This window comes from Pan paniscus, chromosome 8 (genome assembly GCF_029289425.2).
Source record: "Pan paniscus chromosome 8, NHGRI_mPanPan1-v2.0_pri, whole genome shotgun sequence".
NCBI lineage: Eukaryota > Metazoa > Chordata > Mammalia > Primates > Hominidae > Pan > Pan paniscus.
The window spans coordinates 56,131,811-56,155,773 of record NC_073257.2 but is presented as its reverse complement, the minus strand read 5'-3'; the positions used below and the strand labels follow the sequence as shown (position 1 = coordinate 56,155,773).

The 23,963-nt window shown below is 47.2% G+C and overlaps 1 protein-coding gene, 1 long non-coding RNA gene and 1 pseudogene across 2 annotated transcripts; 1 reads left to right on the top strand and 2 right to left on the bottom strand.

Annotated features, from left to right (window-relative positions):
* Nucleotides 1-10,405: 10,405 nt before the first annotated feature.
* LOC129393201 (uncharacterized) lies at nucleotides 10,406-14,544 on the bottom strand. Its single transcript, XR_008619918.1, has 2 exons — nucleotides 12,738-14,544; nucleotides 10,406-12,155 (listed from the first exon to the last, which is right to left on the bottom strand). It is a non-coding gene; the product is annotated as an uncharacterized LOC129393201 (long non-coding RNA).
* A 529-nt stretch (nucleotides 14,545-15,073) lies between these two features.
* On the bottom strand, nucleotides 15,074-21,386 carry LOC134731070 (putative uncharacterized protein CCDC28A-AS1; the record flags this gene model as incomplete). The annotated part of the gene is made up of 2 exons (XM_063607204.1): nucleotides 15,074-20,988; nucleotides 21,165-21,386. Coding segments are annotated over 2 exons (423 nt in total), but the record flags the coding sequence as incomplete, so codon positions are not given.
* Nucleotides 16,357-16,546, top strand: LOC117974803 (small nucleolar RNA U3; annotated as a pseudogene).
* Nucleotides 21,387-23,963: the final 2,577 nt, after the last annotated feature.

The window sequence follows — 23,963 nt, the reverse complement described above, 5'->3', positions numbered from 1 at the left end:
TCCCAGCACTTTGGGAGGCCGAGGCGGGCGGATCACGAGGTCAGGAGATCGAGACCAGCCTGGCTAACACGGTGAAACCCCGTCTCTACTAAAAATACAAAAAATTAGCCGGGCGAGGTGGCGGGCGCCTGTAGTCCCAGCTACTCTGGAGGCTGAGGCAGGAGAATGGCGTGAACCCCGCGGGGCGGAGCCTGCAGTGAGCCAAGATCGCGCCACTGCACTCCAGCTTGGGTGAAAAAGCGAGACTCCATCTCAAAAAAAATAATAATAATAATAATCTTTGAGTTGCCCTTATTAGTACAACACCAATCCAAAACACACCCCTGTCCTTGGACCCTCCCCAAAATCACCAGCCACAAGTCCAAATGGTATGACAAGCCCTCTAACAAGTCTCCTAAGACACCCCATGGTTTCAGAGGTGTGATGTCTCATTGCAGCAACTAACAGCCCCAAATAATAACTAGTTCACAGTGAGGAATATATGCATTCACTGAAATAGCAAATCATCATTCCACCATATGTATGCCTTTTGTAGTCTGACTGGTAGACACGGCAAATATAGATACACTTATATTTATATATGAAGGATACGTAACTCATATGCACAAATGAAACTTCAGAGCCTATACTCTAATGAAAAATCAAAATAAATTTTTCTTTCTTTTTTTTTATTTTAACTCTTAGAGACAGGGTCTTGCACCATCCCCTAGCCAGGAGTGCAGTGGCAGGATCTCAGCCCGCTGCAGCCTTGACAGCTCAAGCAATCTTCCCACCTCAGCCTCTCAGCCTCCCGGTAACTGGGACGACAGGGGGTCACCACCACACCCAGCTGATTTTTTTTTTTTTTTTTTTTTTTTTTTTTTTGAGATGGTGTCTCGCACTGTCTCCCGGGCTGGAGTGCAATGGTGTGATCTCGGCTCACTGCAACCTCCACCTCCCAGGTTCACGCGATTCTCCTGCTTCAGCCTCCGGAGTAGTTGGGATTACAGGCGCACACCACCACACCCGGCTAACTTTTTGTGTTTTTAGTAGAGAGGGGGTTTCACTATGTTGGCCAGACTGGTCTCAAACTCCTGACCTCATGATCTGTCCTTCTTGGCCTCCCAAAGTGCTGGGATTACAGGGTTGAGCCACCGTTCCTAGCCACACCCAGCTGATTTTTAAATTTCTTTGGAGAGACACAGACTTGCTATGTTACCTAGGCTGGTCTCTAACTCCTGGGCTCAAGTGATCCTCCTCCTGCATCGGCTTCCCAAAGTGCTGGGATTACAGCTGTGAGCCACTGCATCTGGCCAAAACAAACATTTCTTTTTTTTTTTTTTTTTTTTGGACACTGAGTCTTGCTCTGTCGTCCAGGCTAGAGTGCTGGGGCGTGATCTTGACTCACTGCAACCTCTGCCTCCCAGGTTCAAGCGATTCTCCTGCCTCATCCTCCCAAGTAGCTGGGACTACAGGCACACGCCACCACGCCTGGCTCATTTTTGCATTTTTAGTAGAGATGAGGTTTCACCATGTTGCCCAGGCTAGTCTTGAACTCCTGAGCTTAAGTGATCCGCCTGCTTTGGCCTCCCAAAGTGCTGGGATTACAGACGCGAGCCACTGCACCCGGCTAATTTTTTTATTTTTAGTAGAGATGGGGTTTTGCCATGTTTGCCAGGTTAGTCTCAAACTCCTGACCTCAGGTGATCTGCCCACCTCGGCCTCCCAAAGTGCTACTCGGGAGGCTGAGGCAGGAGAATGGCGTGAACCCAGGAGGCGGAGCTTGCAGTGAGCCGAGATTGTGCCACTGCACTCCAGCCTGGGCAACACAGCAAGACTCCGCCTCAAAAAACAAAAAAAAATTAAACAGGCATGGTGGCAGGCGCCTGTAATCCCAGCTACTCGGCAGGCTGAGGCGGGAAAATCTCTTGAACCTGGGAGGCAGAGGTTGCAGTGAACCGAGATCACGCCACTGCCTAGGCAACAGTGCGAGACTCTGTCCCAAAAAAAAAAAAAAATACAAAAATTAGCTGGGCGTAGTGGCGCAAGCCTGTAGTCCCAGCTACTGGGGAGGCAGAGGTGAGAGAATCGCTTGAACTTGGGAGGCAGATGTTGCAGTGAGCTGAGATCGTGCCATTGCAACATAGGGAGGCCCCATCTCAAAAAAAAAAAAAAAGAACCACAGATGTAGCCAGGCACAGGGGCTGATGCGTGTAATCCCAGCTACTCAGGAGGCTGTGGTGAGAGAATCACTTGAGCCTGGAACTTTAAGACCAGCCTAAGCAACGTAGTGAGACCCTGTCTCTAAAAAAAAAAATTTTAGGCCAGGTGTGGTGGCTCACGCCTGTAATCCCAGCACTTTGGGAGGCTGAGGCAGGTGGATCATGAGTTCAAGACCAGCCTGGCCAAGATGGTGAAACCCTGTCTCTATAAAAAATACAAAAATTATCCTGGTGTGGTGGCGGGCACCTGTAATCCCAGCTAATCGAGAAGCTGAGGCAGAGAATTGCTGAGATCATGCCACTGCACTCCAGCCTGGGCAACAAGAGCAAAACTCCGTCTCAAAAAAAAAAAAATTTTTTTTAATAAGCTAAAACAGGCTGGGAACATGGCTAAAACCCGTCTCTACAGAAAACATACAAAAAAATTAGCTAGGTGTGGTAGCAAGTGCTGGTGGTCCCAGCTACTCAGGAGGCTGAGGTGGAAAGATCACCTGAGCCCAGGACGTTGAGGCTACAGTGAGCCATGATCATGCCACTGCACTACAGCCTGGGCAACAGAGTAAGACTCTATCTCAAAATAATTAATTAAAATAAATATAAAATTAAATTTAAAACCCCAAATGTGGCTGAGGGTGGTGGCTTACACCTATAATCCTAGCACTTTGGGAGGCTGAGGCAGGAGGATCAATTAAGCCCAGGAGTTTGAGACCAGCCTGGGCAACACAGTGGGACCCTGTCTCTATAAAAAATAAAAACCACAAATCTGCAGGAGGAACAGGAAAAGTTTTGGTAAGGCGGCATTGTCAAATCAAAAGAGAAGGAAGGAAGGTATCTCTTTAGACTCTGCAAACACATTGACACATCTCCTGAGCTTTTCTTGGTGTTGTCAGCATCACCCAGCCCCATCCCCTACTCCTAGACTTCCCCAGACACAGAAATTAATCAACACTATACAGGACAACCAACAAAACAGAAAATAGGGTACTCAAGCCTGGACACCAGACAGTCACCATGGGACAGCCCAGCCTTCTGCAGTAATAGTGGACAGATGTTTCCATTCAGGGAATCCAGTAATAAAAGGAAAATGAATGTGCATGTTAAGGGCAGAAAAGAGGGAGAAGAGGGATTACTTGACTTACAGCAATTGCAACTTGGAGTCTGTCTTCCAGAATCTGATGGCTTTCATAATTATGTGGTATGAGTGGAGGCTACCTCTGTAGCAGTGCTGTAGAATAGAATATAGAAATACATAAGCCAGCCAGGCACAGTGGTTCACGCCTGTAATCCCAGCACTGTAGGAGGCAGAGGTGGGTGGATCCTCTGAGGTCAGGAGTTCAAGACTAGCCTGACTGACATGGAGAAACCCTGTCTCTACTAAAAATATAAAATTAGCCAGGCATGGTGGCACATGCCTGTAATCCCAGCTACTCCGTAGGCTGGGGCAGGAGAATTGCTTGAACCCAGGAGGCGGAGGTTGTGGTGAGCCGAGATCGCGCCACTGCACTCTAGCCTGGGCGACAGAGCAGGACTCTGTCTCAAAAAAAAAAAAAAAATTGCTACTAGCTGCATTTATAAAAGTAAAAAGAAACGGGTGAAATTAATGTTAATATTTTATTTGATTCAATATATCCAAAATATTATATTTCACATGTGATTAATAAAGTTATCCATGAGACATTTGACATTCTTTTTTTCTGTATTGTCTTTGAAACCTGGTATTACAGCACATCTCAATGCATATGCTATATCTTCCTGGGTATACTTAATTTTTATTTAGAATCCATAAAAATAATAGTTGACGCCGGGTGCAGTGGCTCAAGCCTGTAATCCCAGCACTTTGGGAGGCCGAAGCGGGCAGATCACGAGGTCAAGAGATCGAGACCTTCCTGGCCAATATGGTGAAACCCCGTCTCTACTAAAAATACAAAAATTAGCTGGACATGGTGGTGGGTGCCTACAGTCCCAGCTACTCAGGAAGGTGAGGCAGGATAATCGCTTGAACCTTGGAGGTGGAGATTGCAGTGAGCCGAGATCAGGCCACTGCACTCCAGCCTGGCGACAAAGCAACACTCCGTCTCAAAAATAAAATAAAATAATAGTTGAAAAAGTAGATTCACATACCCAAGTTGTTCTAAACATACTTAAAAGTCTTCTAGGCCGGGCACAGTGGCTCATGCTTGTAATCCCAGCACTTTGGGAGGCCGAGGCGGGTGGATCGCCTGAGATCAGGAGTTCGAGACCAGCCTGGCCAACATAGTGAAACCCTGTCTCTATTAAAAATACAAAAAATTAGCTGGGCGTGGTGGTGGGCACCTGTAATCCCAGCTACTAAGGAAGCTGAGGCAGGAGAATCACTTGAACCCATGAGGCAGAGGTTGCAGTGAGCCGAGATCACGCCATTGCACTCCAGCCTGGGCAACAAGAGCAAAACTCTTGTCTCAAAAGAAAAAAAAAAAAGTCTTCTAATAACTGAATGAGTATTTGTTTTTAAATTTAAGGCAAGGATATGAAGAAATGTCAGCTCTATGTACTGTTGATAGAAATGTAAAATGGTGCAGCCACTATGGAAAACAGTTCTGGCAGATCCTCAGGAAACAAAATAGAATTACCATACATACGATCCAGCAGTACCACTTTTGGGTCTATATGCAAAAGAATTCAAAGCAGAAACTCAGATATTGTATGTTCATCTTCATAGCAGCATTATTTACAATAGTCAAAAGATAGAGGTGAGTCAAGTGTCCACTGGTTAGATGAATGGATGAACAAAATGTGGTATATACATACAGTGGAGTTTATTGTTGTTTTTCTTTCTGAGACGGAGTCTTGCTGTGTTGCCCAGGCTGGAGTGCAGTGGCACCATCTTGGCTCACTGCAACCTCTGCCTCCTGGGTTCAAGCAGTTCTCCTGCCTCAGGCTCCCTAGTAGCTGGGATTACAGGCGCACGCCACCACACCTGGCTCATTTTTGTATTTGTAATAGAGACGGGGTTTCACCATGTTGACCAAGCTGGTCTCGAACTCCCAACCTCAGGTGATCCACCCACCCCAGCCTTCCAAAGTGCTGGGATTACAGACAAAGCAAGACCCTGGCTCAAAAAATAATACAATACAATAAAATAAAAAGTCAGCCTCTCAGTGGCACTAACCACGTTTCTTTTTTTTTTTCGAGACAGAATCTCGCTCTTTCACCCAGGCTGGAGTGCAGTGGTGCGATCTCGGCTCACTGCAACCGCTGCCTCCCGGGTTCAAGTGATTCTCCGGCCTCAGCCTCCCGAGTAGCTGGGACTACAGGTGCGTGACACCACGCCTGGCTAATTTTTTGTATTTTTAGTAGAGATATGGTTTCACCATGTTAGCCAGGATGGTCTCGATCACCTGATCACGTCATCTGCCAGCCTTGGCCTCCCAAAGTGCTGGGATTATAGGCGTGAGCCACCGCGCCTGGCCAAACTAACCACATTTCAGGTGCTCAACAACTTTTCATGGCTAAATGGCCCCTGTATCATACAATGAGCTCTAGTCTGAGACAGAACAATGGAAGTCCTATCTTAAACCTGACCTGTTGCTCAGTCTGTGTGCTAAGGTACTGCCTTTCTTGACTTACCCTGAAGGGTTGGAGCCCCTTTATCTGACAAGCCTTGCTTATTATTCTGTTATTTCACAATATGCTGCAGTATGCTGTGGGAGTTTTACTAATATGTATAGAAGAGGCCGGGCGCAGTGGCTCATGCCTGTAATCCCAACACTCTGGGAGGCTGAGGTGAGTGGATCACCTGAGGTCAGGAGTTCGAGACCAGCCTGGCCAACATGGTGAAACCCCAACTTTACTAAAAATACAAAAATTAGCCAGGCATGGTGGCACATGCCTGTAATGTCAGCTACTCAGGAGGCTGCGGCAGTAGAATCGCTTGAACCCAGGAGGCAGAGGTTACAGTGATCCAACATTGCGTCACTGCACTCCAGGCTAGGCAACAGAGTGAGACTCTGTCTAAAAAAAAAAAAAAAGTATAGAAGAAAAATGCAGCCTCCTAATATGCTATCCATCCACTTTTACTCTGTGGATGCAAAATTTCTCAGAATGGAGGCATAGGGAGCTTACTCTAACTCTGTTTGTCGACTCATGAAATTGTACCCTAACATGGATGACTTCACACCATAGGCATTGACCCAATGTCTATGAATTGAAAGCAGCTTATTGTAAGGTTGTCTCATTTATGAACAGCACAGGGACTTGATATCTGAAACGGAGGGTGAAGGAGCGCTGCTCCACAGGCATCAGGAGGGTTTGCTCTGACTTTGCCTCAAGGGCTTAATGTGGTTGGTTTTAATTTAGTTTTTAGTACAGTATAGGATTCCTAACAGGTGCACAATATACATTTATTTCAGATAAGGATTGATTGGAAATGTGCTATTTTCATATTAGTCTTTATATTTCATTGCTGTGTGATTTAATCAAACTTTTCAATTCTCAAATATTCTGTTTGTTTCCAATTACATGCAGCTCCTGCATATGTCTTCTTTTCTGAAAACGTATAATATCTGACTTATCCCTCAGCTTGGCAGTAAGCGCTCTAAAAAGCAAGGATGCTGGCCAGGCGCGGTGGCTCACGCCTGTAATCCCAGCACTTTGGAAGGCCGAGGCGGGCAGATCACGAGGTCAGGAGTTTGAGACCAGCCTGGCCAGCATGGTGAACCCGTCTCTACTAAAAATATAAAAAATTATCTGGTCATGGTGGTGCACGCCTGTAATCCCAGCTACTCAGGAGGCTGAGTCAGAAGAATCACGTGAACCCAGGAGGCGGAGGTTGCAATGAGCCAACATCGCACCACTGCACTCCAGCCCGGGCGATAGAGCGAGACTCTGTCTCAAAAAAAAAAAAAAAAAAGCAAGGATGCTGGTATCCAACACGTTAAAAAATAAATAAAAGCAAGGACAGAACAGTGTAATTCTTCTTACCTTCTATACCATCAGGCACAGAGCTCAATAAATTTTCAGTATTTGCTGACTACTAGAAATATTTTTTCTGTAAGAGTTCATGTGCATTTTAATCTTACTATATATGCTGCTGAAGTGAGCACATGTTCACATGTATTTTTTGTTTTTTTTTGGTTTTGGTTTCTTTTTTTTTTTTTTTTTTTGAGACAGTCTCCTCTGTCACCCAAGCTGGAGTGCAGTGGCGTGATTTCAGCCCACTGCAACCTCCGCCTCCTGGATTCTAGTGATTCTGCTCCCTCAGCCTCCCTGCTGGGTTCTAGTGATTCTCCTGCCTCAGCCTCCCAAGTAACTGGGACTCCAGGCACGCACCACCATGCCTGGCTTATTTTTAAATTTTTATTAGAGACAGGGTTTCACTATTGGTTGGCCAGGCTGGTTTCAAACTACTGAATTCAAGTGATAGGCCCACGTCGGCCTCCCAAAATGCTGGGATTACAGGCGTCAGCCACCATGCCCAGCCCACATGTATTTTCTTTTTCTTTCTTTTTTCTTTTTTTTTGAGATAGTCTCAGGCTGCCGTCCAGGCTGGAGTGCAATGGCATGATCTCAGCTCACTGCAACCTCCTCCACCTCCCGGGTTCAAGCGATTCTTTTGCCTCAGCCTCCCAAGTAGCTGAGATTACAGGCGCCCGCCACCACACCCGGCTAATTTTTGTATTTTTAGTAGAGACAGAGTTTCACCATGTTGGCCAGGCTGGTCTTGAACTCCTGACCTCAGGTGATCCACCCGCCTTGGCCTCCCAAAGTGGTGAGATTACAGGCGTAAGCCACCGTGCCCAGCCGTTTTTTTTTGTTGTTGTTGTTGTTTTTTTTTTTTTTTTTTTGAGGCAGGGTCTCACTCAGGTTGCCCATGCTGGAGTGCAATGGCGCCATCTCGGCTCACTGCAACCTCTGTCTCCTGGGTTCAAGCGATTCCCCTGCCTCAGCCTCCTGAGTAGCTGGGATTACAGGCAAGCGCCACCACGCCTGGCTAATCTTGTATTTTTAGTAGAGTCGGGGGTTTTTCCATGTTGGCCAGGCTGGTCTCAAACTCCCAACCTCAGGTGATCCATCTGCCTCGGCCTCCCAAAGTGCTGGGATTATAGGCATGAGTCACCGTGTCCGGCCAAAAACATTTTTTTAAAGAGATTGAGGGGGAGGGGGGTCTCACTATGTTGCCCAGGCTGGTCTCCAGCTGACCTCAAGTAATTCTCCTGCTTTAGCCTCCCAAAGTGCTGGAATTACAGACATGAGCCACCACATCTAACCCATAAAGGCACATTTAAGGGCATGGTTGCCCAAGTGCATTTCAGCACCAGAAAGAACCATGGGGAGAGGATCCCAGCCATGGAAACAGGCCTGTCAGGTGTGGTCAAGATGAATGAAAACTAACTTTGTGGCTAAGTCAGCCAACTTATAGGAAATCAGCAAACTGATAGGAAATAATATTTATAGTTAACATTTTTAGGAAACCAAATTGCTTTTCACTGCTTTTACAGATATCGGTAGACTTACTTATAGATTCAGTATTCATTACTTCGTTGTATATTGAATCAAGTGGCCCTCTCTCTCTTAAGGGATGAAAGTTAGGCCTGGCTGGCAGAAGTGAGACTGGCTGGGATAGAAGAGAAAGAGTCCCAGTTAAGACCCATTATAGCTGGGCGCGGTGGCTCACGCCTGTAATCCCAGCACTTTGGGAGGCTGAGGTGGGCAGATCTCGAGGTCAGGTGATTGAGACCATCCTGGCTAACAGGGTGAAACCTCGTCTCTACTAAAAATACAAAAAATTAGCTGGGCGTGGTGGTGGGCGCCTGTAGTCCCAGCTACTCAGGAGGCTGAGGCAGGAGAATGGTGTGAACCCAGGAGGCGGAGCTTTCAGTGAGCCGAGATGGTGCCACTGCACTCCAGCCTGGGCGACAGAGCGAGACTCTGTCTCAAAAAAAAAAAAAAAAGACCCATTATTTTGCTGTCCAGAAAACTTATCCCAGGGAAGCTAAGCTAAGCAACTTTGGAAAAGTTGCCTAAATGGTGAATAGCTGCACAGAAACCCACTGTGCCTGAGTCCTATTCTAACCATCTTCCTCTCAAGCCAGACTGATTTATTTGCTATGTGTGTATGCATGTGTGTGTCTCCTTGCTTTGCCCAGTAAAAAGTACTATAAGTACCATACCATAAGTACAAAGTAGTGTAAGACTGTAAAAGTGAACATACAAGCTGATACCATGCAAAGCAATCTTAATGATCAATGAGAAAAATTATGATTGTTCTGTGACTTTCAAAATTTTTTGCCAAAACATTAAAAACTCTTTCAGTTTGAAATGTACAGGGAAATGAAAATAGTAAAACTAATATTTATCTGGTACTATGTAATTTAATACATTAGAAATATTGAGGCCAGGCGCAGTGGCTCACACTTACAATCCCAGCACCTTGGGAGGCCAAGTTGGGCAAATCACCTGAGGTCAGGAGTTTGAGACCAGCCTGGTCAACATGGTGAAACCCTGTCTCTACTAAAAATACAAAAATTAGCCAGGTGTGGTGGTGGGCACCTGTAGTCTCAGCTACTTGGGAGGCTGAGACAGGAGAATCACTTGGAACCGGGAGGCGGAGTTTGCAGTGAGCTGAGATTACACTATTGCACTCCAGCCTGGGTGACAGAGTGAGACTCCATCCCCCAACAACAACAATTAAAAAAAGAAAAGAAAAGAGAAAGAAAGAAATATTGAGAATTAGTTTTCTTTGTAAAAACCTACCAAGAGGCCCGGTATGGTGGGAGACAAGAAGCAACACAACCACATGCCTTTCTGTGCATGAGTGAACGAAATAACAGACTTTCAAAGAAATTACGCAACTTGTCACTGATCATGTACATTTGTTATTCACAGTGCTTTGTGCACTGACGAGCTGGCAACGAAGTTTGTATTTTATGTAATTGCTCATACTTAACATACTGTAGTAACTGATATTTGAACCCTGTTGTTGGGAGACTGATGTTACTTAACAAAACCATGGTAAGCGAAATCCATGCATATTTGGGCCTTGTACAATGAAGTCTGGCTGTATAATGTATTTCTATGACATTGGACAAGTCCCTCCGAGAGATAAAACCACCCATCTCTCAGAGTTACCATGTGAAGTAGTGATCACATAAATATGTTCTACACAGCAGTGGGCAGACAGCTGCCAGGCTTTTGAGTAGGAATAATTAATATTTGTGGCAGCAGAAACAAAATCTATTTTTTTTGTAGAAAATTCCAAAATTAGCCAGGTGCGGTGCTCATGTCTGTAATCCCAGCACTTTGGGAGGCCAAGGCAGGCGGATCGTGAGGTCAAGAGATAAAGACCATCCTGGCCAACATGGTGAAACCCCATCCCTACTGAAAATACAAAAATTAGCTGGGCGTGATGGCACGCACCTGTAGTCCCAGCTACTCACGAGGCTGAGTCAGGAGAATCACTTGAACCCGGGAGGCAGAGGTTGCAGTGAGCCGAGATTGCACCATAGCACACCAGCCTGGGTGACAGAACAAGACTCCATCTCAAAAAAAGAAAAAAAAAAAAAATCCAAAATTGCTTTTAGATTCCTACTGATGTGATTAAACAGAAGACTCAATACTTTATGGAAATATATACATTTCCTACGCCCAGCTAATTTTTGTATTTTCAGTAGAGACAGGGTTTCTCCATGTTGGTCAGGCTGGTCTTGAACTCCCAACCTCAGGTGATCCACCCACCTTGGCCTCCCAAAGTGCTGGGATTACAGGCATGAGCCACCGTGTCCGGCCAGCAGTCTGAAACTTCTTAAGTCTTACCTAAATTATCTAGTTTTGAGAGGATGAAGGCAGTTAGAATGTCTAAAGCAAGGTACTGTGTAACTACAAAAGAGGACTGTTGCCTTGTTTCCAGGGATGGAGGAGGTAGAATAGGGGTATAAGGTGAGAAAAGGGATGGTGTTCCGCACAGTGTTCTGTGTTTTTCTGAGTCAGATCTACATGGGAGCTTCATTATTTGGTTTGCAATTTCTAAAATACTCTTAACTCTAGTCCCAAGTGCAAGAACGAACATATTCCAGTAACAAATAACAGATTAAAATTTTGACATCTATAATTTTAGTTTGCTACAGCATGTTCCTTTCTAAGTGTTCTCTTTTATTTTATTTATTTAGTTATCTATTTCTTGAAATGGAGTCTCACTCTGTCGCCCAGGCTGGAGTGCAGTGAAGCGATCTTGATTCACTGCCACCTCCACCTCCCAAGTTCAAACTATTCTCATTCCTCAGCCTCTGGAGTAGCAGGGATTACAGGCGTGTGCCACCATACCAGGCTAATTTTTGTATTTTTTAGTAGAGACAGGGTTTTGCCATGTTAGCCAGGCTGGTCTTGAACTCCTGGCCTCAAGTGATCCGCCAGCCTTGGCCTCCCAAAGTGCTGGGATTACAGGCGTGAGTCACTGTGCCCGGTCTAAGTGTTCTTTCTATATGGAAATACAGATATATTGATGAGTCATATGCATAAGGATAACAAAGTCCACCACTTTTTTTTTTTTTAAGAGACGGGGTCCTGCTCTGTCACCCAGGCTGAAGGGCAGTGGTGTGATCCCAGCTCACTGCAACCTCAACCTCCTAGGCTGAGTAATCCTCCCACCTCAGCTTCCCAAGTAGCTAAGATTATAGGTGCACACCACCACACCTGGCTAATTTTAAAATTTTTGTAGAGACAAGTTGTCGCTTATGCCGCCAAGGTTGGTCTTGAACTGCTAGGCTCAATCGATGCTCCCGCCTTGGCTTCACAAAGTGCTGGGATTACAGGCATGAGCCACCAAGCCCAGCTAACTCATAGTCTTTAATACAATTTTTTCCCAGCATCTATAAAATGGTCATTCAGGAGAGTGTAGAAACAGCTTCTCTGATGAGTGGATTGCTCATCATATTCTGGTAGTAGTCACTGGAATTAACATTGGTAAGAAGCAGTTGAGACCTGTAAGAGCAAAGAGAGACGATTTATTTCAAGAGGGTGCCCAGATGACCTGCAAACAAGTTTGCTCCAATGAGGCCCCTGAATTTGGAGAAGCAATGAAGGAAGGAGAAAGGGCTAAAATAACATAGTCGGTTGTTCCAATATTCCAAACGGGAAAAATGGAAGAAACCACTGATAACATTTTGAAGTACATCCTTCCAGAACTTTTTAATGTATATTAAAGTATACATTATATATTTAATCACTATACCCTAATCCATCATTCTAGGGAAATGTACACGGGATCATTATAAAAGTTCTAGATTATCTCTCTCAGCCCAGCCCCAAGTCTTCCCGAAGGCAGAAAAGTTGACCACTTGTCCGATAGTAGGTTAACCTCTGCTGCGGGTGTTAGGATGGCAGTAAGAACTCAGCCTTGTCTCTAAGCACCCAGTTATTGAAGCATGGAGTACATGGTACAATTCCTTCTATCAGGGTTCAAAGGGAGAAACACCACCAGTCACGTGTATGTGCGATGTGTTTCAGGGATCGACGTTACGCAACTGCGGGAGTGGAGGGCTGCAGGAACATGCTGGAACGCACCTCGGGTCTCATGTTCTCCGCGCCTCTGACCTCGGCAGCGAGGACGTCCCGCAGAGGGAGGGGACCCTTCTCCACAGAGCTGCACACGCCTGGCCCCGGAAAGGCGAAAGGAGGAGCCAAAAGAGGCTCTCGGCCGGGCGCGGTGGCTCATGCCTGCAGTCTCAGCACTTTGGGAGGCCCAGGCGGGCGGATCGCTTGAGCCCCGGAGTTCGGGAGCAGCCTAGCCAACATGGCGAGACCCACGTCTCTACTAAAAATACAAAAAATGTAGCCGGGAGTGGTGGCGCCCGCTGGTGGTCCCAGCTACCGAGCGGCTGAGGCGAGAGGAGGCTGAGGCTGCAGTGAGCGGTGATCACGCCACTGCACTCCAGCCTGAGCCACAGAGCCAGACTAGGTCTCAAGAAAAAAACAGAGGCGAGTGGCAGCCGCTCTCCGCAGAGCCTGGGAGTCCGCGTCCCGCCCCGCGCAGCAGGCGCGCCCGGCACCCCCCCGCCGCCGGCAGCGCTGGAAGGGCGCTTTGGGCCACGTGGTCCTGCGGCCGCCCCGCCTGCTCCGGGTGGGCCTCAGGCGGCCTGCCCCGGGAGGATCCCGCGTTGAGCGGGCTCAGTGTTTCCTGATACCAGGCGGCTGTGAGGCAACTTAAGTTTTCTGAGGAAACTTTGGTTTCTTTTTCTTTGTCCGCAAAAGACGTCAGCCCTATCCCTTGTTTCTCATTTTTCGCGGGTCTCTCTCATTGCCTTCACACACCAGTTTTAACCACAGTTAAACTGGGAAGGAGCTGGGCACGGTGGTGGCAAGCGCCTGTGGTCCCAGCTAGTTGGGAGGCTGAGGACGGAGAGATCGCTTGAGCCCGGGAGGTCGAGGCTGCAGTGAGCCGGGATCGCACCACTGCACTCCATCCTGGGCTATACAGCAAGACCCTTCAACAAAAAATAATTTAAAAAAACAAGGCTGGGCGCGGTAGCACACTCCTGTAATCCCAGCACTTTGGAAAACGGAGACAGACGGATTGCTTGAGCCCAGGAGTTCAAGATCAGCCTGGGCAACATAGCGAGACGCGTCTCTATAAAAAGAAAAATACAAATATTAGCGGGGCGTGCTGGCGAGAGCCTGTGGTCCCAGCTACTCTGGAGGCAGAGATGAGAGGATCGCTTGAGCTCAGGAGGCAGAGGTTGTAGTGAGCCCAGACTGCGCGCCATTGCACTCCAGCCCGGGCGAAAAAGTGAGACCCTGTCTCCAAAAAGTAAAAAAAAAAAAAAAATTAAAAAGGGAATGGTAGGGGGAAAGGAAGGATAAGGAGAGATTTGCTAAAGGATATGCATAAGTACAGCTATCTGGTTTTCAATGCCATAGGATGACTTTGGTTCACCATAATAGTTTCAAATAGTTAGGAGAAAAATATTGAATGTTCCCAACAGGAAGAAATGATAAATATTTGAGATGATGGATGTTAATTATCCTGATCACTATACGTTATATGTATCAAAACATCACTATGTACCCCATGAATATGTACAATTATTTGTCAATTAAAAATTATTTTAGGCCAGGTGCAGTGGCTCACGCCTGTAATCCCAGCACTTTGGGAGGCTGAGGTGGGCGGATCACGAGGTCAGGAGATCAAGACTATCCTGGCCAACACGGTGAAACCCCGTCTCTACTAAAAATACAAAAAATTAGCCGAGCGTGGTGGTGGGCGCCTGTAATCCCAGCCACTCGGGAGGCTGAGGCAGGAGAATGGCGTGAACCCTGGAGGCGGAGCTTGCAGTGAGCTGAGATCGTGCCACTGCACTCCAGCCTGGGCAACAGAGCAAGACTCCGTCTTAAAAAAAAATTATTTTAAAAAGATCAACTGATCTTTATGAACTATCTTTTTTCCCCACTCTCTGTTGTAGGAGGGAAGAAAACTTCAAAGTCAACATTATTAAGAACCATTATGATGAAGATTTATAAAAAGCTCAGATTTGGCCAGGCACGGTGGCTCATGCCTGTAATCCCAGCACTTTGGGGGTCCGAGGCAGGTGGATCACTTCAGGTCAGGAGTTTGAGACCAGCCTGGCCAACCAATGGTGGAACCCCATCTTTACTAACAATACAAGGATTAGTTGGGCTTGGTGGCACATGCTTGTAATCCTAGCTACTTGGGAGATTGAGGCGGGAGAATTGCTTGAATCTAGGAGGTGGAGGCTGCAGTGAGCCAAGATCGAGCCACTGCACTCAGCCTGGGTAACAGAGCCAGACTCTGTCTCAAACACAAAAACACAAACAAAACAGTTTACCTTGGGTGAGGTATGGTGAGGTTAGATGCAGCACAGGAGTTACAAACCAGTTTTACAGTTTTTGTTTTTGTTTTTTGTTTGAGACAGTCTTTTACTCCGTCACCCAGGCTGGAGAGTAGTGGCGCTCCAGCCTCCCAGAGGAGGTTGCTCCTCCACCTCCCGGTTTCAAGCAGTTCTCCCTCCTCAGCCTCCCGAGTACCTGGGACTACAGGCGTGCGCGCCGCTATGCCCAGCTAATTTTTGTATTTTTAGTAGAGCCAGGGTTTCACCATGTTGGCCAGACTGGTCTTGAACTCTTGGCCTCAAGTGATTTGCCTGCTTCTGCCTCCCAAAGTGCTGGGATTACAAGCGTGAGCCACCACATTGGCCCAAGTTTTAGTTTTGTACTCTCATTTCCCTGGGGCTTCACACAAGGCCATTCAGCAGGAGCAGAAGGGGTCACTAGGCAGAGGGAGTGAGGGGGGAACTGCAGAAGAGCCTTTGTTGTGGTTTTTGCAGGAAGAGAAGGGTTAGGCAAGGCCAACAGGTTTGGGATTGGCTAATTTGAGTAATTTCCGGGGGCTCAGGGGCATGGGGCTGGCCCTAGTTGTCTGGTAACTGGCCCTGGAGCGATTACGGTGTATAATGGTCCCGAGTGTTTGAGCCTGATAACAGAGGTGGTTGGGGGTGCAGACATAATCGGCAGCTCAAGAAGAGGAACTAACTGGCTTTTAGCCAGAGCCTAAAATCTAAGTCAAGACAGCACACACCCACACACAAACTACATTGCCTGAAACAATATTCTTTAAAGATATTTACCTAAAGGGCCACAAATTTTATTAAATCTCTGATCCTGAAACTTCAATACTCCCCACTGACTATATAAAGTTATCTTCAGGTTTTTTTTTTTTTTTTTTTTGAGAAGGAGTCTCGCTCTGTGGCTCAGGCTGGAGTGCAGTAGAGCCATCTCGGCTCACTGCAACCTCCACCTTCTGGGTTCAAGCAATTCTTCTGCCTCAGCCTCCCGAGTAGGTGGGATTACAGATGTGTGCCACCACGCCCAGCTGATTTTTCTATTTTTAGTAGACACGGGGTTTCACTATGTTGACCAGGCTGGTCTTGATCTCCTAACCTCAGGTGATCCACCTGCCTCAAGCCTCCCATAGTGCTGGGATTACAGGCGTGAGCCACCGCACCCCGGCCTGTATTTTTAGTAGAGAAGGGGTTTCATCATGTTGGCCAGGCTGGTCTCGAACTCCTGACCTTAGGTGATTCACCCTCCTCAGCCTCCCAAAGTGCTGGGATTACAGGCATGAGCCACTGTGCCTGACCAATTTAGAAATATTTTATCATTCAAAAATTAGGCGGCTTTCAGGGATCATTTCTATAGTCTGCTACTAGAGTACTTTCTGTGAAAGTGTAGAGCCCCCGGAAACGACAGGAGGTGCAGTTTTCTCCTGAGTGTGAAGCCGGCGCTTGGTGTTGCTTTCGCCATTGAGGTTTCTTCTCCTCCGTGGGGGAATGAGAGGGAGAGGACACAGGCTGAATGGTTTGAGTTACCAAAGTAAAAAAATATATTTACAGTAATGCTTTTTAATTTTTATTTATTTATTATTCGAGACAGAATCTTGCTCTGTCGCCCAGGCTGGAGTGCAGTGGCATGATCTCGGCTCACTGTGACCTCCGCCTCCCGGGTTTAAGCGATTCTCCTGCCTCAACCTCTGGAGTAGCTGGGATTACAGACGCGCACCACCACGCCTAATTTTTTTTTTTTTTTTTTTTTTTTTTGAGACAGAGTCTCGCTCTGTCACCCAGGCTGGAGAGCAGTGGTGCGATCTTGGCTTACCGCAAGCTCCGCCTCCCGGGTTCACGCCATTCTCCTGCCTCAGCCTCCTGAGTAGCTGGGACTACAGGCGCCTGCCACTGCGCCCGGCTAATTTTTTTTTTTTTTTGTATTTTTAGTAGAGACGGGGTTTCACCTTGTTAGCCAGGATGGTCTCGATCTCCTGATCTCGTGATCCTCCCACCTCAGCCTCTCAAAGTGCTGGGATTACAGGCGTGAGCCACTGCCCCCAGCCACTAATTTTTGTATTTAGAGTAGAGACGGGTTTTCACCATGTTGACCAGGCTGGTGGCGAATTCCTGACCTCGTGATCTGCCCACCTCGGCCTCCCAAAGTGCTGGTGTTATAGGTGTGAACCATCGCACCCGGCCTGCTTTTTATTTTATTTATTTATTTATTCTGAGACTGAGTCTCGCTCTTGTTGCCCAGGCTGGAGTGTGCAGTGGCTCAATCTCGGCTCACTGCAAACTCCGCCTCCCGGGTTCAAGCGATTCTCCTGCCTCAGCCTCCCGAGTAGCTGGGATTACAGGCGTCCACCACCACGCCCAGCTAATTTTTCTATTTTTAGTAGAGACGGGTTTCACCATGTTGGTCAGGCTGGTCTCCAACACCTGTCCTTGTGATCCGCCAGCCTCGGCCTCCCAAAGTGTTGGGATTACAGGCATGAGCCGCTGCGACGCCTGGCCAGTAATGCTTTTTTTTTTGTTTGAGAGTTTCACTCTTCTTGCCCAGGCTGGAGTGCAATGGCACGATCTCGGCTCACCGCAACCTGCGCCTCCTGGGTTCAAGCGATTCTCCTGCCTCAGCCTCCCTAGTAGCTGGGATCACAGGCATGTGCCACCATGCCTGGTTAATTTTGTATTTTTAGTAGAGACGGGGTTTCTCCATGTTGGTCAGGCTGGTCTCGAACTCCCGATCTCTGGTGATCCGCCTGCCTTGGCCTCCCAAAGTGTTGGGATTACAGGCGTGAGCTACCGCGCCTGGCAATTTTTTTTTTTTTTTTTTTTTTTTGAGATGGAGTTTCGCTCTTGTTTCCCAGGCTGGAGGGCAGTGGTGTGATCTCCACTCAGCACAACCTCCACCTCCCAGGTTCAAGTGATTCTCCTGTCTCAGCCTCTCAAGTAGCTGGGATTACAGGCATGTGGTACCACGCCTGCCTAATTCTGTATTTTTAGTACAGACATGGTTTCTCCGTGTTGTTCAGGCTTATCTCGAACTTCTGACCTCAGGTGATCCGCCCACCTCAGCCTGCAAAAGCACTGAGATTACAGGCATGAGCCACCGCGCCTGGCCCAGTAATGCTTTTTAAAGAGTCGAAAAGCACCTCAGAGCACTGGTTTATCTATAATCTTTTTTTTTTTTTTTTTTTGAGACAGTCTTGCTCTGTTGCCCAGGCTGGAGTACAATCTCACTGCAACCTCCACTTCCCCGGTTCAAGTGATTCTTCTCCCTCAGTCTCCCGAAAGCTAGGATTACAGGCACAGGCACATGCCACCACATCTGGCTAATTTTTCTATTTTTTGTAGAGATGGGGTTTCACCATGTTGGCCAGGCTGTTCTCGAACTCCTGACCTTGTGATCTGCCCGCCTCGGCCTCCCAAAGTGCTGGGATTACAGGTGTGAGCCACCACACCTGGCCTATCTGTTATCTTTTGTCCAAAAACAATAAAAGAGCAAAATGTCTGTTAAATTTGTTATATATCTATAATTTTCTGTATGTTTCAAGTATTCCATAATTTTTTTTAAAATGTAAGTTAATAAGAGAAAAAGAAAGGCAGAGAGAAAGAGAAGGTGCATGCTGTCCTGTCCCTTGCACATTTTGATCCAAATGAAGTTTTCTGACTCTTCTGAGGCTCCATAGAGCTGAAGGCATCTAACTGTACACAGTTTTTGGTAGGAAAACTCATGATCAGACTAAAAGATGATGACTTAGAATGAAAAAAGAGCTGGCCAGGTGTGGTGGCTCATGCCTGCCTATAATCCCAGCACTTTGGGAGGCCAAGGCAGGCAGATCACTTGAGGTCGGGAGTTCCAGACCAGTATGGCCAACATGGTGAAAACCTGTCCCTACTAAAAATACAAAAATTGGCTGGGCGCAGTAGCTCACGCCTGTAATCCCAGCGCTTTGGAGGCCGAGGCAGGCGGATCACCTGAGGTCAGGAGTTCGAAACAACCCTGGCCAACATGGCGAAACCTCATCTCTATTAAAAATACCAAAAAAAAAAAAAACTTTAGCTGGGCATGGTGGTGGGTGCCTGTGATCTCAGCTGCTCAGGAGGCTGAGGCAAAAGAATCGCTTGAACCCAGGAGGAGGAGGTTGCAGTGAGCCGAGATCACACCATTGTACTCCAGCCTGGGGTAGAAGAGGGAAACTCCGTCTCAAAAATAAATAAATAAAATAAAAGTAAATAAATAAAAATACAAAACTTATCCGAAAATTGCTTGAACCTGGCAGGCAGAGTTTGCAGTGAGCCCAGATCGTGCCACTGCACTCTAGCCTGGGCGACAGGGTGAGACTCCGCCTCAAAAAAATAAAATAAAAGGGTGAAGAAAGAGCTAGAACTTAGCTTACTAACATCCAAGTGAGTCCCTCAGTTGCTTGCTTGGCCTGCTGGGGAAATGGGCAAAGTAAGGGCAGCCACTCTACCAACACTGGCCACTACCACCTAATCAAGCTGTGGTCCTTTGTTGGGCAAAGAAACCAATTCAAGCAAGTAACCAGCAAGCTCAGGTATCCCATAATCCTTCTTTCACTATTTAATACACAGTAAAAAGTGCTATTTGAAAGAACTGTCAAGTTCTCTGAAAGAATTGCAAATAACCTAGGGATCCAGCGTTCCTGGTGGTAGCTCACTTCAGTGAGTATCAGAGCAGCTTCAAAGTTGCACTTTTCTTTCTTTCTTTTTTTTTTTTTTTTGAGACGGAGTCTCGCTGTCGCCCAGGCTGGAGTGCAGTGGCGCCATCTCGGCTCACTGCAAGTTCCGCCTCCCGGGTTCACGCCATGCTCCTGCCTCAGCCTCCCGAGTAGCTGGGACTACAGGCACCCGCCACCTCACCTGGCTAATTTTTTGTATTTTTAGTAGAGACACGGTTTCACCTTGTTAGCCAGGACGGTCTCAATCTCCTGACCTCGTGATCCGCCGGCCTCGGCCTCCCGAAGTGCTGGGATTACAGGCGTGAGCCACCGTGCCCGGCCTCAAAGTTGCACTTTTCTATATTGGTCATGAAAATTAACCAGACAAGGCTGTGACTGCCGAATGTGCCTCTTCCCACCTGGGTTATCTCTGCCTCCTAGAGCACCTCGCTTCAAGGAGAAAAGTGACATTTAGACAGGGCCTATACTGACTAGACAGGTCAGTTGGCTTTCTCACTTCCTTCATTCTCCTCTCAGATGGGAAAGGGAGGAGACAGCCTGAAAAGCCTGTTTCTCACTAGGATCTAGATTGCAGTAGTTGAGAACGGACCCTGGAATCAGATGGGGCCTCCAGCCTCCATACAACTTCCAGCTCAGCCATCTAGAAGCTGGGTGACTCAGTTTCTTTCCGCCAAATGGTGGTAGTATCTACTGCGGGGTTGTTACGAGGTTTCAGTGGGATTAAGTAGAATAGCGCAAAGCATAGTGAGAATGCAGTATGTGTTAGCTACGGTTATTGCTATTTAACAGATACTATGATTTTTGAGCAATAGACATCTCTGAACCTTGGTGATCCCTGCCTACTTAATGGCACTGTCTTGCGGGAAGGGGGAATCTCAGCTTAATAGGTAAGGTGATTTTTCAAGAACTACTGAGTAGAAGATTTAAAAACCTCTGTAACGCTCCAAACCTGTAACCAATTGTATGGATGAGTAGTGTCTAGAGGGGAACTTATTTTTTAAAACTGACAATATTGGCCAGGCGCGGTGGCTCACGCCTGTAATCCCAGCACTTTGAGAGGCCGAGGTGGGTGGATCATGAGGTCAGGAGTTCGAGGCTAGCCTGGCCAACAAGGCGAAACCCTGTGTCTACTAAAAATACAAAAATTAGCCGGGCCTGGTGGTGGGCACCTCTAATCCCAGCTACTCGGGAGGCTGAGGCAGGAGAATCGCTTGAACCTGGGAGGTGGAAGGTGCGGTGAGCCAAGATCGTGCCATTGCATTCCAGCCTGGGCGACAAGAGCAAAACTCCGTCTCAAAAAAAAAAAAAAAAAAACCTGACAATATTTATTAAAAACTATTAAGTTTTTGGCTGGGCGCGGTGGCTCACGCCTGTAATCCCAGCACTTTGGGAGGCCGAGGCGGGCGGATCACGAGGTCAGGAGATTGACACCATCCTGGCTAACACGGTGAAACCCCGTCTCTGCTAAAAAAAAAAAAAAACCCCGTCTCTGCTAAAAATAAAAAAAAATTTGCCGGGCGCCGTGGTGGGCGCCTGTAGTCCCAGCTACTCGGGAGGCTGAGGCAGGAGCATGGCGTGAACCCGGGAGGAGGAGCTTGCAGTGAGCTGAGATCGCACCACTGCACTCCAGCCTGGGCGACAGAGCGAGACTCCGTCTCAAAAAAAATAAAGTATTAAGTTTTTGATAATAATCAATGTACATAAACAACAGGAAATAATCAGGCAGGTCAGTCTGTAAGGGGCAGCATCTTGGAATTCAATTGTTTTAAGCCATAGATCTTAAAGGTTCATCTCTGTGTAGATGCTCTCAAGCATCAAGGTGCTCTCTGAATGTTTAGATTTCAGAGCTTAGGTAAGACATTTCTATGGACACAGAGGTGAAAGGGCTACAGATAAGGAGGTAGTCCAGGTGGACCAGGTGTGGATGAGCATTTGCGAGTTGGTGAAGTGAGCCCAGTGTGGAAAAGGCCTAGGACCTGTGGCATCATTCTGAGTGATGCCAAGTCTTCACTGTGGGATAAAGCCTACATGTGACTGTGCTGGTACTCAATGCTGAAAAAGATATAGTGGACACCTGGGATGACTCCTTAGGACAGCAGGAAGTTCTATAATCAGGCCAAAGTACTAGTCTTGCATTCAGAGAAGACCGTCTCCAACAACTATTACCTCATTTATGAATAATGGAGAACTATCAAATTTGAGTGAGGGGATCAAAGGTCCACTTAGCTTAGAGGCTTTTTTTTTTTTTAACTTTTAAAATACAGACTGGGTCTCACTATGTTCCCCAGGCTGGTCTTGAACTCCAGGGCTCAAGCAATCCACTGGCCTTGGCCTCCCAAAGTGCTGGGATTACAGGTCTGAGCCACCGCACCCAGCCAGAGAGACTCTTAATACAAAGATTGCATGAATATATCTTCTTGCAGCTGGTTTAACAGTCCCTAAGTTCTGAAGCATTACTAGTCTTTTGGTTTAATTTTCTTTCTTTTTTTTTTTTGAGACAGAGTCTTGCTCTGTCGGCCAGGCTGGAGTGCAGTGGGAAAATCTTGGCTCACTGCAACCTCCATCTCCCGGGCTCAAGCAATTCTCCTGCCTCACCCTCCCGAGTAGCTGAGATTACAGGCATGTGCCACCACGCCCGGCTAATTTTTGTATTTTTAGTAGAGACAGGGTTTCACCATGTTGGCCAGGATGGTCTTGAACTCCTGACCTCAGGTAATCCGCCTGACTCGACTTCCCAAAGTGCTAGGATTACAGGCGTGAGCCCTTTTGGTTTAATTTTCCTAATATTTGATTTAAATTGGCTACTTGAATTTTTCTCTCCAGAAACATCTTTCTACAGCATGAGCTGTGATGCAGTCACTGTATGACTTTTTTTTTTTTTTTTTGAGACAGAGTTTCGCTCGTTACCCAGGCTGCAGGGCAATGGTGCAATCTCGGCTCACTGCAACCACCGCCTCCTGGATTCAAGCGATTCTCCTGCCTCAGCCTCCAGAGTAGATGGGACTACAGGCACGCGCCAACACGCCCGGCTAATTTTTTTTGTACTTTTAGTAGAGACAGGGTTTCGCCATGTTGCCCAGGCTGGTCTCAAACGCCTAACCTCAGGTGATCCACCCACCTCGGCCTCCCAAAGTCTTGGGATTACAGGCGCGAGCCACCGCACCCGGCCGGCCACAACTTCTTAAGAATACCTACCTATCTGATTTTAGCCCCTTTCCTATGATGCTGAATACCTATCTGATTTTTGCAGGAACTATTTTCTGTAATTTTGCCTCAAATTATGCAGTTTTCTCTTTGGACATTTTTACCTATTCTGACAGCTCCTGCTTTACTCTTTCCATTCTCTTTCTTGGAACTAGCTTTTTAACAAACTCCTTCCTTCATCACAATCATCCCACTCATCATCTGACACTATTTTGAGCACTCCTTTACTTTCTCTGGTGATTTAAAAAATAACGTTCAGCCAGATGCGTGGCTCAATCCAGTAATCCCAACACTCTGGGAGGCGTAGGTGGGCGGATGGCTTGAGTCCAGGAGTTCCCGACCAGCCCGGGCAACACAGCGAAACCCCGCCTCTACAAAAAATACAAAATTTAGCCGAGAGTGGTGGTGCTACTCAGGAGGTTGAGGCAGGAGGATCGCTTGAGCCCAGGAGGTCGAGGCTGCAGTGAGCCGTGATTGTACCACTGTACTCCCGCCTGAATGACAGGGCGATACCCAGTCTGGAAATAATAACAATAGTAACAATGTTCAGCTTAACCTGTGATGAGTGCCTTGACATCATTTCTTCATGAAGAAGATCCACCAAAATAAAATGGTTACAGTTATTAGCCCTACAAAGCATCAAAAAAAAAAAAGAAAGAAAGAAAAGAAAAGAAAGAAAATCTGTCCCTGGCTTAGCCATTAGCCACCAAATCTGTGTGTTCAGGTGCTCTGTGACTGAAAATCTTGCCCTCGACCTGGGTCTGAGTTACATTCTGAGGTTTGGGGGCTTCTCACACCACGGAATTTATCACCTGAGCAACTTCAACCTGACAAATCCCTCCTAACGCCCCGCTCTGAGACCCCTTTAGGCGGTCTCCGGAGTACTCAGTGTACTTTTTTTTTTTTTTTTTTCTTTGAGACGTAGTCTCGCTCTGTCGCTAGGCTGGAGTGCAGTGGCGCGATCTCCGCTCACGCAAGCTCCGCCTCCCGGGTTCAAGCGATTCCCCTGCCTCAGCCACCCGAGTGGCTGGGACTACAAGCGCGCG